General features: G+C 38.8%; 1 protein-coding gene across 3 annotated transcripts in view; it reads left to right on the top strand.

Moving 5' to 3' along the window:
• The window catches only part of appl1 (adaptor protein, phosphotyrosine interaction, PH domain and leucine zipper containing 1), a 68792-nt gene extending 55786 nt beyond the window's left edge, over positions 1-13006 (top strand). For all 3 annotated transcript variants that reach the window (XM_080182754.1, XM_080182764.1, XM_080182772.1), the window contains 2 exons: positions 1251-1340; positions 1993-13006. In XM_080182754.1, the coding sequence (XP_080038880.1) occupies positions 1251-1340; positions 1993-2145 (243 nt within the window). In that variant the 3' untranslated portion in view covers positions 2146-13006. The remainder of the gene's footprint in view (positions 1-1250; positions 1341-1992) is intronic.
• Positions 13007-13468: the final 462 nt, after the last annotated feature.

Below are 13468 nucleotides of genomic sequence, written 5' to 3' on the forward strand. Positions count from 1 at the left end.
GTTTTTGCGACTCATGCACAAGGATCCCGAGGTCCCTCTGCACCGTCGCCTGCTGCAGTTTTTCGCCCCGTAAGTAATAGTCCTTCCTACCATTCTTCCTACCAAAGTGGACCACCTCACACTTGCCAACGTTAAATTCCATTTGCCATTTCCTGGCCCATTCACCCAGCCTATCTAGATCCTTCTGCAGACTCTCCACACCCTCCGCGCAATTTGCCGTTCCACCAATCTTGGTGTCATCAGCAAATTTCGACGCCCTACACTCGGTTCCCTCCTCCAGATCATCTATATAAATGGTAAAAAGCTGAGGCCCCAGCACCGACCCCTGGGGCACTCCACTAGTCACCATCAGTTAACATCAGTATGCCTCCACTGATCTCTCAAGTATCTGGATTAGCTTTTTTTTGATGATTGGGCTATTTACACCTGATTCTGCCTGAATGTCTGCTAATCGTGTTAACTGGGAAAGATCGCTCCTCATCATCTCCTTTTGAATGCTGGCTACTGCTGTTGCTAGGCAGATCATCTCTGATCACTCCTCGTTAAATTCTTGAACCTATTGTTACTAGGCAGATCCATGACAGCAATAGTGGAAATGGGTAGATTATGACCTTCCAACCAAATAGCATGGCAGGGAGGTGCCAACTCCCTAATTCGTAAGGGTCTACCCCCTCCTTCCCATCCAGTTCATGAAGAAACTTAATCAAGGTCAGAAAAGTTAAAATTAATTATGACAGCAGCAAATTGCCATCAATATATGGTTTAAATTTTGCATTCGACAGAGAGCAACTAGTGGCCTGCAACAACTTGAAGTGGAACTTTGAGAAGCACTTGAAAACATTTTCTTCTATATCAAGATAATTTTTTTAATAACTTTTTTTGGAGGCATCCAATGGTAATTTCTTTAAGGGCCATCTGTATTAGGTCTTTTATTGAACACAGTTTACACCAGGCAAAGAAATACTGGGGAGAGAGAGTCTCAGAGGCAGTAGAGCCCTTTTTGCATAGACAAAGAGCCTAATACTTGGTTCAGGTGCTTGTATGTCTTTTGTTTGCTAGAGGTGTCACACTTACAGGTAGTAGTAATAAGTGCATGTTTCCTGCTTTCCCATAATGAAGGCTTGGGAGTCTGAACAGGGTGTGGTGTTATCGAATATCTAGCCCAAAAGTCTTGATTGCCTGCTTTAAGTCACTGGTCATTTGCAAGCCTGTTGGCAGAACAATAAATGCTTTGTTATCTTTTGTATTAGGATCGTCGAACCACAGATAAACAGAAAGAACTTGACCGAGAAAAAGAAAGGCAACTGAAGGAACTGAATAAACAGAAACAGATTGAAAAGGTAAAAGGAAACCAACTCTACATGCAGTCAAATCCTTCTCCCTGTGTCTGCGTGGGTTTCCTCCGGGTGCTTCGGTTTCTTCCCACAGTCCAAAGACGTATGGGTTAGGTTGATTGGCCACACTAAATAACCCAAGTGCGAGGGGGATTAGCAGGATAAATATGAAGGTTACATGAATAGGGCCTGGTTTGGATTGTAGTCAGTGCAGACTCGATGGGCTCAATAGCCTCCTGCACTGTTGGGATTCTATGATTCTGATTAGCACTTTGGCTCACATTTAGTTTGTATGGGGATCGTATTAATACAGGTTTGAACAGACTTGCGTGTTTATAGATAAATTCAGAACAAAATGATTAATATCAAGATGCTCAATTTTTTTCCATTTTCAGAGTGCAACAAATTTTAAAATACAAATATGGCAGGTGAGGGCAGCCATTGGGTCCTCTATCCTTTGTGACTTAGGGATTTATCAGTTTATATTCTCAGGGCATGAGTTGATAATATTAGCCGCAACATTAGATTATGTTTGGAACTTTCTTTGAGTGATCATTCTGATCCAGTTAATTATTAATTGGAATCTTCAAAGCACCATTTTTAAACATCATTCTCTATAAATGAGAAACTGATCATGTTAAAACAATGTCGTTTTCAGGATTTAGAAGAACAAAGCCGTTTAATTGCTGCTTCCAGTCGACCAAACCAGACCAGTGGTGAGGGCCAGTTTGTGCCAGTGGGCAATAGTAGCCAGTCAGAAGACAATGATGCAGGAAATGATGGAAAGAAGAAAAAGGAATTGGAAGCCTGAAGTGTTGAGAATGAAAAAGATGGAAATGTTAATCAGGTCGCATTTGTATTCGTAGCATAGTAGGTGACATGCACCAAGTGAAAAGCCAGATTTTGCAGTCAGCAGCAAAATGAGATAGTTACCTCTGACCTTGGAGTGTTATCTGCAGAAGTCTCTCTGACGTAGATTTCCCCTTTCTTGACATTAGTTTGAATCTGGTGCCAAGTCATGGCAGTTTTCAGGCACCAACTAAGGTAATGTCATCAAGCAAGGTAAGCAGCCAACGACATCATACTATTCTCATAGCTGGCAAATCTGGAAGTTAAATATACTATACTTTAAATTTTATGGGGAGTGAAATAAGTGATGGGGATATTAGAAGCTAAAATATCCAACTTTAAAAAGAAAAAATATTCAAGAATTTGCAATTTGTATCAGAAGAGAAAGATTTCTCATTACATAAATATAAAATTAGTTTTCCTGCAGAGAAGTTATTTGGCAATAGTTAGAACTTGGTATGGCTTCAAAAATCTAGTTACACCTCAAGTGTAACGTTTTGGGGGTTGGGGTTTAATAGTGCTATTGCAAAATCAAAGGGAGATGTTTTCATCAGTGCAATGATTTCCAATTAACTGTGGTATGCCTGGACTTGAGCAGTGAACCCTTTGGAAGAATATAGAATCTCTGGATATTCATGGTCAATTGCACATGTGTGGACTCCAGGGATTGCCCTCAATTTCAGAGGAGTAATGATGGCAAACAAGATTTCTACATATTCTAAACGTCAAGAAATATGGAGGTAGTGCAGGAAAATAATTTAGAAGTAGATCAGCCATAATCTTGATGAATGGCAGAATGTGTTTGAAGGGCTAAATGGCCAACTGCTCCTGTTTCTTTCATGTTCAAATGGTAACAATTTTGACATTGTCATAATTGCAAAATTCAGGCCAAAATCACAGTAAATAGTGGCTAAAAAAAAATTAGGATCACGAAAAGAATTTATGTAAAAATTAACTTGTTTAAAAAAATCGTTTTAGGCAGCTCAACCCAAGTGTGATGGAAGAGTTTAAAACCTTTTAACCTGCAGCTTGCGTATCGTAATCCACATAAGGGAAAACAATCAAGATCGCACTAAGGTTTGATTTTTGAACTGCAAAAAGTTGCTTACTAACTTTTCCTGCGTATCTTTGCCTTTTTATTTGAAAGCTTGGATTTTTGAAAGTAAAGAACTATGTATTCTTTATTTTTCACCCTATACTGTGTGTATATGTGTGTTTAAAGAGAGTTAACATACTTAATTAGCTTGTTCCATCATTTTTATAGCTTATAAAGGAAGCAATTATTGCTTTTGATAAATGAATGAGAATTGTTTTCCCCTTTACTTGTGTTTGCATTATAGTTAAGTATGCTGTGTTCTACTTAAGAAGTGAATCACGTTTTTAAAATATGTACAGTTGTCTTTTATGCAGTTAATGAAATCACTAATATCTGATTACAGTATAGTGCAATATTTTCTTCGGGAGACCAGTTTATAAGCTTCACAATAATGACACACCACATGAGGTTGAACAGGCTGTGGAGTAACAGTGTAGACTGTAGGTTGATACTGCTGGATTTATTGAACTGTATTTACATGATGGCGGGGGGGATTTTCTGACCTACCTGCAGATTTTTTCATGCGACAAGTGGCAGCATGCTATTCACCAATGAATCTTCTGGTCCTAGCACTGTCAAAATGATTTCCCATTGACTGCACCTCATACCACCAGAAAACCTGTGATGGGGGTGTGTTGTGGGTGAGACCAGAAAATGCCACTGGCATGAACAGACAGAAAATTCTGGTCAGTGTTACAACTATTGTAGCTGATCTATTGTAGAATATATTGAATTCAGTTTTGTGAAGTTAAAATTGAACACAATTTGGGCCGATGCCCTTGAATAACTTTTACTCAAACTGAATTAAGCCAGTTCGAAGGTACCAAATTGGTTTTAGCCATTTATATCAGGTTTACAGTTTGGCAACTATTTTGTGTTTAATTTATGTTGAATTTAACTCTAAGATTGGATGAATAGGCAATACAATATATTTTATATATATTTTTGGATAATGGGGGGTAGATCTTTTTAGGAATGCTAACAATTGCTTTATTTCTGCGGCTGTCACACATTATCCTTGTTCACAACTGCAAAATAGTTGTGAACAGTGAGAAATTCTAAATACTTCAGCTGAGTTTTTCACACAATGCCCATCACTGCTTCAGTTAAACATTTTACACTGATTTTCTTAAAGTATGTATCATGCAGTAGGTATGAGCTTTTAGTCGATTCATATTGTATTTTGCAATAAAGTAAACTTTTTATTTGAGGTTGTTTGCAACATCTGCATGATACTAAATGCATGCCCCTTATAGTATTATGGTCTGAATGGTCTGTTTTTCCCATATTTATGGAACTACAGTTGAAATATATGTAAATATAAAAGAACTATGTCTTACTGAATGACATACTAATTATGATTTTCCTAATTAGATTCTTAATTGGCTTAAATGTGGAGAGTTAGTATGATTTACTCTAAATTTATCAACATGCCAAAGAAGCAAAAGTACTTGCATTGCATTACATTATAATAGGCTTGTTATTCATCTTGAAGGGGAAAATTTGCACTGTAAGCACAGACCACTGCACCTTGTTGAAATATAGCATATAGTAACTGTAAAATTAACCAGCAAAAACAACTCTGTATAACCTACAAATTTTCAGAATGATCTATTTTAAGGTAACAACATTCCTCTTCAAATATATGTCTTGTCTCAGTGAATTTACGTCACCTAATTCGGAAGTACAAAATCCACAAAAAAAACTGTAAATTCTGAAGTTGAATATTCAAATTAAAACAAGTGGAAAAAAAGCAAATGTATTAAAACTAGGCCAGTGCACTATTCTAGATTTTCTTAATGTAGAAGAAGTACTACAAGTTTAAAAATCCCCTCTAATTAATGCATTTGTTTATACAGTAGTGTTTTCTAGAGGTCCACATTTTGTACTTTATATGTTCATAGAGCAAATTAATAAAACACCTGAGTGGGTTTTTGTGTGTGACTTTTTTGGTACATGTTTATGATTGGGAATTTGGAAAATAACTTATGACCTTTCCTCGAATTGCTTAGTAACCATATGCAGTGAGTAGCTGAGCCATACAGGCCACAAAAGGTCCCGGCCCAGTCATTTTTTGCTAAATGAGCTGATTTCAGAAAGACAACAACAAAATCGTGTCATTTGCTCTCGTACTTTTAGGGAGGGGGAATTAGGATTCTTGCTTTTTGATTTATGGTCAGCAAGCCCTGTTGAAAGTGCAGATATTTGGATATGTAGTGGGGAATTCTACCAACTGAGACAACCTGACATTTTCAGGCTTCTGCCTTCCTGTTTTGTTAAACCAGAAGGAGGTACTAAGTCTTTAAATGAACATTGAAGATGCAACGGTTGAGTCTCTGATGTAATACTGAAACGTTCCACTTGTAATGCTCACCTGAAGTGCATCTGATGTTTGACCCTACATAGAATATAGTTAAAATTTTAAATAAACAATGTCCGGATGTTGTAACAAAATCGAAAAGATCAATTCAATAATTGGAAATACACATGTTTAAAGGAAAAACAAGCTACTTTTAAAATGGAAAACAGAGAGACTCAGTGGATAGAACTAGGGCTTGTGGAAAATATGTTTATCTAAGATAAGTTGGTAGCAATGGGAGACGGAGTGTCAAAAATTAAAGCAGAGGCGATAAAAGTTCAAAAGAGAAGATGAAGGTGAATTTCACATTTGTATTCAAAGAGGTGAGGTCGTGATAAAGGTAATTGGAGGGACTTATGCAGAAGTTAGTTCAGATACGGGAAGATTAAGAGGAAAAACAGATCAGAGGAAATTTCAGTAACTGTTTTGAGATTTCAGCCCACACATCAGTGGGTGGCACGGTAGCACAGTATGGGCGGCACAGTAGCACAGTGGTTAGCACTGCTGCTTCACAGCTCCAGGGCCCTGGGTTCGCTTCCTGGCTCAGGTCACTGTCTGTGTGGTGTCTGCACATTCTCCTTGTGTATGCATGGGTTTCCTCCGGGTACTCCGGTTTCCTGCTACAGTCCAAAGATGTGCGGGTTAGGTTGATTGGCCATGCTAAGAAATTGCCCCTTAATGTCCAGGGATGCGTAGGTTAGAGGGATTAGTGGGTATAATATGTAGGGATTTGGGGGTAGGGCCTGGGTGGGATTGTGTTCGGTGCAGACTCGATGGGCCGAAGGGCCTCTTTCTGCACTGTAGGGTTCTATGATCTAATCAGGAAGCTGTCTCTACTCCCAACAAATTGTGCCTGAATAAAGGCTGTTTTAAGAGGCCAGTTTTCTTTATTCTAAATCAGAGGCAACCCTGAAAGATGTAGGTGCCCTAGTTTGGTAACTATTGCTGGACTTTGCTCATAGTTTTAAAATCTATGGGTTGTTGTTTGGGGGGGTTTAGCTCTGAGACCAGGGGAAAAAGGGGTTTGGAACTGGGTAAAATTAAAGATTTTGTGGATAACCATTAATGTTGGGTGGCACAGTGGTTAGCACTGCTGCCTCACAGCTCCAGGAACCCAGGTTCGATTCCCAGCTTGTGTCACTGTCTGTGTGGAGTTTGCACTTTCTCTCCACGTCTCCATGGGTTTCCTCTGAGTGCTCCAGTTTCCTCCTATAGTCCAAAAGACTATAGGTTAGGTGCATTGGCCGTGCTAAATTCTCCCTCAGTGTACCAAATCCTGTTCACCCTTCACCTGTTCTCACTGACCCACAAGCCCCTGACAAACTGGAGGAACAGCACCTGATCTTCCAATTAGGCACTTTACAGCCTTCTAGACTTAACATTGAGTTCAACAACTTCAGAATATGAACTCTCTTCTCCACTTTCTCCCCATTTTCATTTATTTTGTTTTATCTTTGTTTATTTTTTTTTCTACTTTGTCACTTTCCATCTCTTTTCCTCCTGCCCCACTAGGGCCATGTGTTACTTGTCTCAGGTTGCCCTTTGACACTCTGCTTACCTTTGTTCTGCCACTTATAAATTCTGATCTCTTAATGGCTGCTAATAGCAGCCTTCAAAGCCATGATCACCACCATTTGCCTTTTTGTTTATGACATTTTTTTGTCAATTCCTGCACTCCCCCCCCCCCCCCCCCCCCAGAAGTATAATTCTCATGCTATTTTCTATTATCTTCAGATCTGACAAAAGGTCATCCTGACGCAAAACGTTGGCTCTTATTCTCTTTCCACAGAGGCTGTCAGATCCACTGAGATTTTCAAGCATTTTCTGTTTTTGTTTCAGATTCAGCGTCCACAGTAATTTGCTTTCATCTCCTGGTTAAGTATTGCCTCCTTTAAGATTCTCGTCTTTGTTTTCAAATACCCTAGGTGGCTTTGCCCCTCCCTATCTCTAATTTCCTCAGTCACACTACCCATCTCCTCTAATTCTGGCATCATAAGCAATTGGCCTATTTTAATTGCTTGACATTGGTAGCCATGTCTTCTGCTCCTCCATCACAAAACTTTTCTGGCCCTCTACTTCTACTTCCTCCTTTGAAGAAGCTCCCTAAAACTTGCCTATTTGACCAAGCTTTAGGTTTTTTGCAGGATTATTTTTATTCTTGTATGAGATGCAAGTGTTTCTGACAAGGTCGGCATTTGATGCCTGTTCCTAATTTCCCTTGAGATGACACTGGTGAGTTGCTGCCTTGAACTGCTGCAGTCCATGTGGTGTAGGTTCATCCACAGTGCTGTTAGGGAGTTCCAGGTTTTGGATCCAGCGATAGTGAAGGGATGGTGAGAGCTCCACATTAGAATGGTATGTCGCTTTGAGAGGAACATGCAGGTAGTGATGCTTCCATTCGCCTGCTAACCTTGCTGTTGTAGATGGTTGCTGATCCTGAAGATGCTTTCAAAGGGGGCTGGATGAGTTGTCTCAGTGCATTTTGTAGATGGTACACATTGCAGAACTGCATTGGGGGAGGCATTAGATTTTGCTGTTGGTAGATAAGGTGCTGAGAACTGCTTTGTCCTGAATGGTTTTGAGTTTCTTGAATGTTTTTGGAGCTGTGCCCATCTAGGTAAATGGGAATATTCCATCAGACTCCTTACTTGCCCTGTAGATGGTAGACAGGCTTTGGAGAGTTGGGAGATGAATTACTTGTTGCTGAATTCCTAACCTCCATACTGCTCTGTAGCCACAGTATTTGTATGGCTGGTTCAGTTCAGGTTCTGGACAATGGTAATACCCAGAATGTTGATGGAAGGTGGATTCAGTAATGGTAATGCCATTGAATGTCCATGGAAGACGGTTGGATTCTCTCCTGTTGGGGATTCATTTCTTGTGTAGCACAAACTTCTGTCGTGATCTCTGTTGAGACCTCTCACTTCTTTTAAAAAAAAGGGATTAGGACTTCTGAAAGAATTACCTGACAAGGTTTCACATTTTAAAACCTTTACTGTAACAAATGACTGTAACAGTATTGACTATACACTAATTTATTTTTGGTGACAACTATTTTAACTACAGAAAGTGACATTTCCTTTTATATGCTTATCCACTTTGTTCTCTCCACTGAAATGCAGCCCTTTTAGCCGACAGTTACTCCAGCTCCCAATGGGTTTTCACATTCCTACTTTGCTGACTAGTAACTTTGAGTGACCATCACCAGCCACTTTCTTAATCCAACGCTAACTTGTTCAAGTTTTCTTCTCCCTTGACCATGCCAGAACAAATCTCCTGGAATTTGTAGAAGGCTGCAGCATGTTTCTGTTTGACCAGAGACACCATCACACTCTGTCTCTCTTCCCCCATCTAGCTGTGGTAGCTCACAAAGTCAAACAGACTGTGTTAACCACACAAAATTGCTGCTGCCTGTGCTATGCATTAGTTTGTAGGGGAACCTGTAACCTGATACCAGAATGATTTCCTCTGTCCTCTTGCCCACATTCAGATAGAAATGCTGATCAGCTATCCTTAACCTCAACTCCCTTTCCTCCTGGAAGTAAATGGATAAATTTGCAGAACAACTGTTTACTACCCCACAATGCACCCTACAATGCATTTCCAGGACTTTGGGAGGCTCTGGGTCTACTCATGGTAAACTCAGACCACTGCCATTGTCTCCAAGTGTCAATACCGTGCACCTTCTTCCCAGTAAAACAATCTAAAACTTTTTTTGATTGCTAACAGTCAAGCCACCCAGGCTTACTGTCAGACAGACTGCAGAACCTCTTCCATTTATCCTAAATTTAAAGATACAGTTTCTACAATCTGATAAATCTAGCTGTGGTAGCTCATGAAGTCAAACAGAAAATGGGGGTGGGGGGGTGTCAGTTCAAACAACATATTTGTAAATACCTATTTGTAAACATAATTCATTTTGTATAAGCGGTGGTATGTTTCCAGCCCCTCAGATTTTATGATCCGATTTCCACTAATAACTTCACAATAAACACAAGGTAGCACTAACTTAAAAGGTTGTTTTTGTACAAATTCAACACCTCGGAAATACCTGCAGTATCCCCTTCTGCACTTCTATGGTAAAGGGACAGGTAGAGAAATGAAGCTTCAGTGCAGCGACCACACAGAAAACAAGTATTGGTTCATGTGAGTTCCAGAGTCCAAAATCAAAGTCCAGTGAGGAATTATTTTAGAGTTCGATGTGCTGAAAAACAGTGTTGTAAAATTCATTTTTCCAGTGGTGTTGATGGCCCTAGACAGTTTTGTAGGTGATGGTACAAAAATTCCACAGACTCAGATTAGATGAGGACCACTTGTCCAGCCTGGCGAGGACTTGCTTTGGTGTGGCCTGCTGTCAGATATTAAACTGAAGCTTGCAGTTCAAGAAGGCAATATTCACCTTTTGAACAAGAGTCTTGGGTTATTTGACTTTACATTGTCACAAGGTCTTCAAAAGATGTTTAGCCAGTGGTTGGAAAACGGCTGTGTGTTCAAGGTTGATGGTATGTTAGCCACAAGCATAAAAGCCAAATACTGTTGAAGCTGGAAATCTGAAGTAACAACAGAAAATGCTGGAAAAGCTGAACAGTTCAGAAAGAGAAATGTTAACTCTGTTTTCATGTCTAAGCTGTTATGGGCTGAAAGAGATGCTGTTTGTTCAAGTCAAATGTTTGTGAAGTTTGGGAAGTCATTATAGCTGTAGACTCGAACTCCACTACCAAACGTGGTTTGTCAAATGTCAAATGGAAGTTGGGCTGTGCAGTCCCAGCCAGTTTGGTAAAAGTTCCTTGGACATAACAAGGTGTGACATTCCTGAAACTGAGAAGTGATTTTTTTTGTGTATTCTGGAGACTTAAGAGGCGATCAGCCACCTTTAATTGTCTATGTTCAACTGAAAAGTCCAGTTTAAAAATAAATAGAATAAGGAATTTTTTTGTAAAAAGAGAGTTTGGTTCTGCTCTGTCACAATTCCAACATTTACCACTTATCACGTCAAGCTGGAATGTTGCCCTGGTCTTGGTGTATTCGGGCATAGATTCCTTCCATATGAGGAGTCTCAATGATACTCAACACTCTGCAATCATCAGCAAACCTTATGTTAGAGGGAAGGCATTGAAGCAGCTGAAGATGATTGGATTCAGGACACTACCCTGAGGAAACCCTGCCATGATGTCTGGGGCTGAGATGATAGGCCTCCAGTACCACAATCTTGGAACAATACCTTAGTACTTGAACAATACCTTAGTACTGTTGATGTGACTCAGTGTCAAATTTGCTTTAGAATCCTTGTCATGTACCTTGGGATGTTTCATATATAACAATTAGTTCTCAGTCTGGCAACAACTTGATTTTAAAATTCTAATCTTGTTTTCAAAATCCTTCAGTCTCATTTTCATTTTTTGTAAACTCAGTCTTAAAAGTTCTCTGCTCCTCTAACTCTGGTCTTATGCACATCCCCAATTTTGATACTACTCCATCTTACCTTCAGCTGCCTTGGCCAGAAGTTCTGGAATTCACTTTTTAAACATCATGTCAACCAGCCTTTCAGTCTCTATACTTATCGTATCTCCTTCAATTATTTGGCGTCATATTTTGATAACATTTTGTGAAGTGTCTTTCACTATATCATTGCTGGTTGTTGTTTGGATTCTGATCAGCAGCAAACACAAAATCTGTACAAAACTTCAGAAAAAGAGCAAAAATGACCTTGCAATGGAAAGTTGCAGTCATACAAATACAAAAATGCAATATAGTGGTATTTTCAATAATGAGACACTACTTCTGAATCATACTTTCACTCTGCCTCCATATACTTTTTCATACTCCCTGTATCAGTTCCTTACTCACATCCCTTTGCTAACAAAAGAAGCTAAGTGTGATATCATGATGTGGAATTTTCAATATTTGCTGATGTTCCCAAAAGCTGAATGTGTGCTTTCCATTGTCCCAGCCCCACCTTTTACCTTTTAAGCATGCTTTTCCCCCTGAATAAAATTAAAATTTATGGGTTGGAAAAATGATCATTGAGGCAGTGGGCAGATAAGCAATTGCTTTTCAATTGTTTTAATCTTTCAGAGTTGTTATAATATTTTCTATTTATCCCTGTGTTCTAACAAGTACATGTCACAGTAGAGCCAACATATGCAGGGTTAGCAACTGCTCCCAAAAATTGCCCAATTTTCTCCTGGACTATCTAATTTACTTAACCCAAAACTAATAGTGATGCTGATTTAACTAGGAACTGCAGTTTGGGTAGCGAAAGGAACTTGAAAAACATTTTTACTATCAATTATCTAAAATAGTCACATGAACTACTTTTCAAAATTATCTTGTGCATTTAGTTAACATTTAATGTGGTGTTCACACTCTTAACTGAAGTGTTGCTGTATAGCAGAAAATGCAGTTGTAGTGTAAAGGTAGTTTGAATCGAGTGAGGGGCCATGGATAACATGATCTAAATCCACTTCATACTCGGGCCTTGACACCCTATTTATACTCAGTCTAACACCATCCAGCTAGTGTTGGTGTAAAACTGTAGTGTGAATATTCGGTAATGGTGTTCTTTACAGCTCAGGTCTGGAAAGAATAAGCCAACTATACAGGTTTTTTAAAAATAGTAACTACGTGGTTACATATTTAAACATCTTTCTGTCAGCCTCTGTTTGATATTATCTTTTGTCTAACTGAAATTTCCTCCACATGTGTATCTGCTGCTATTTAATTATATCAAATACAGTGGTTACATATACAAAGGATGTACAGCACAGAAACATTGCATTTGGAACTGCGGTTAGCTGAAAATAGCAAAGATCTGAAATCAGTTTGCAAACTAGAGTTTTTAAATCTATATAAGGATACAGTGGATGATAGTTGAGTAATTGATAGCTTACCACAGTCTGAGTATTGTGAATAGATTCTTAAGTAACTTGGTCAATGAAAGGGGAAAGGGAAAAAATGTTAGGTGTTTATTCACTTAGTAGAAAGAAACACAAATCTAATTCCTGTTTTCTGCTCTGAGGCGTCGCTAAGTTGTACTGAATTGCAACTAATTAAAATCTTGTTCTTAAATCAAAGAGGTTAACTGTTGATACCACAAAGATACTGTGTCTACCAGACTTTGTGTATTATTTACAATATTTTTATTACTAAAGATACATTTAAACAATTTGTTTAAAGCTATTCAAACTATTATACTCCTGTACCAATATATTTTGATTAATGGTATTGTACTTCTACTTAAAACATGAAAATATATGTACATACACATGTCACTGTCCAATGAATAATAAACCCTAAAAGCAATGTTAAATACTGGAAAGAGCTGTTTGTTTAATTTGTTTGTTGATATTAAACAATTATTTGAAAACCGCTCTGCCTAAGTATTTGTTTCAAGGTTTTACACAGTGATGTAACCTACAGTACAACACGTCTTAACAAGCTGAGTAAGCAAGTCCTTCATTGAACTTTCAGTGACAGTTGGCTCAATCTGATAATGAGCCTCAATTTATTTTCATTCATCCTCCTCACTGTTTTCATTCTAGATGGCTTATGAGGAGAGACTGAGTAGAATTCAGAAGAATGAGGGGAGATCTTGTAGAAACGTATAAGATTATGAAGGGAATAGATAAGATGGAAGCAGGGAAGTTGTTTCCACTGACTGGTGAAACCAGAACTAGGGGGCATGGCCTCAAAATAAGGGGGATCAGATTTAGGAGTTGAGGAGCTTCTTCACACAAAGGGTTGTGGATCTGTGGAATTCCCTGCCCAGTGAAACAGTTGAGGCTACCTCATTGAATGTTTTTAAGGCAAGGATAGATCAGTTTTTGAACA

This window comes from Carcharhinus amblyrhynchos, chromosome 3, assembly GCF_965287045.1.
Source record: "Carcharhinus amblyrhynchos chromosome 3, sCarAmb.v2.hapA, whole genome shotgun sequence".
NCBI classification, from domain to species: Eukaryota; Metazoa; Chordata; class Chondrichthyes; order Carcharhiniformes; family Carcharhinidae; genus Carcharhinus; species Carcharhinus amblyrhynchos.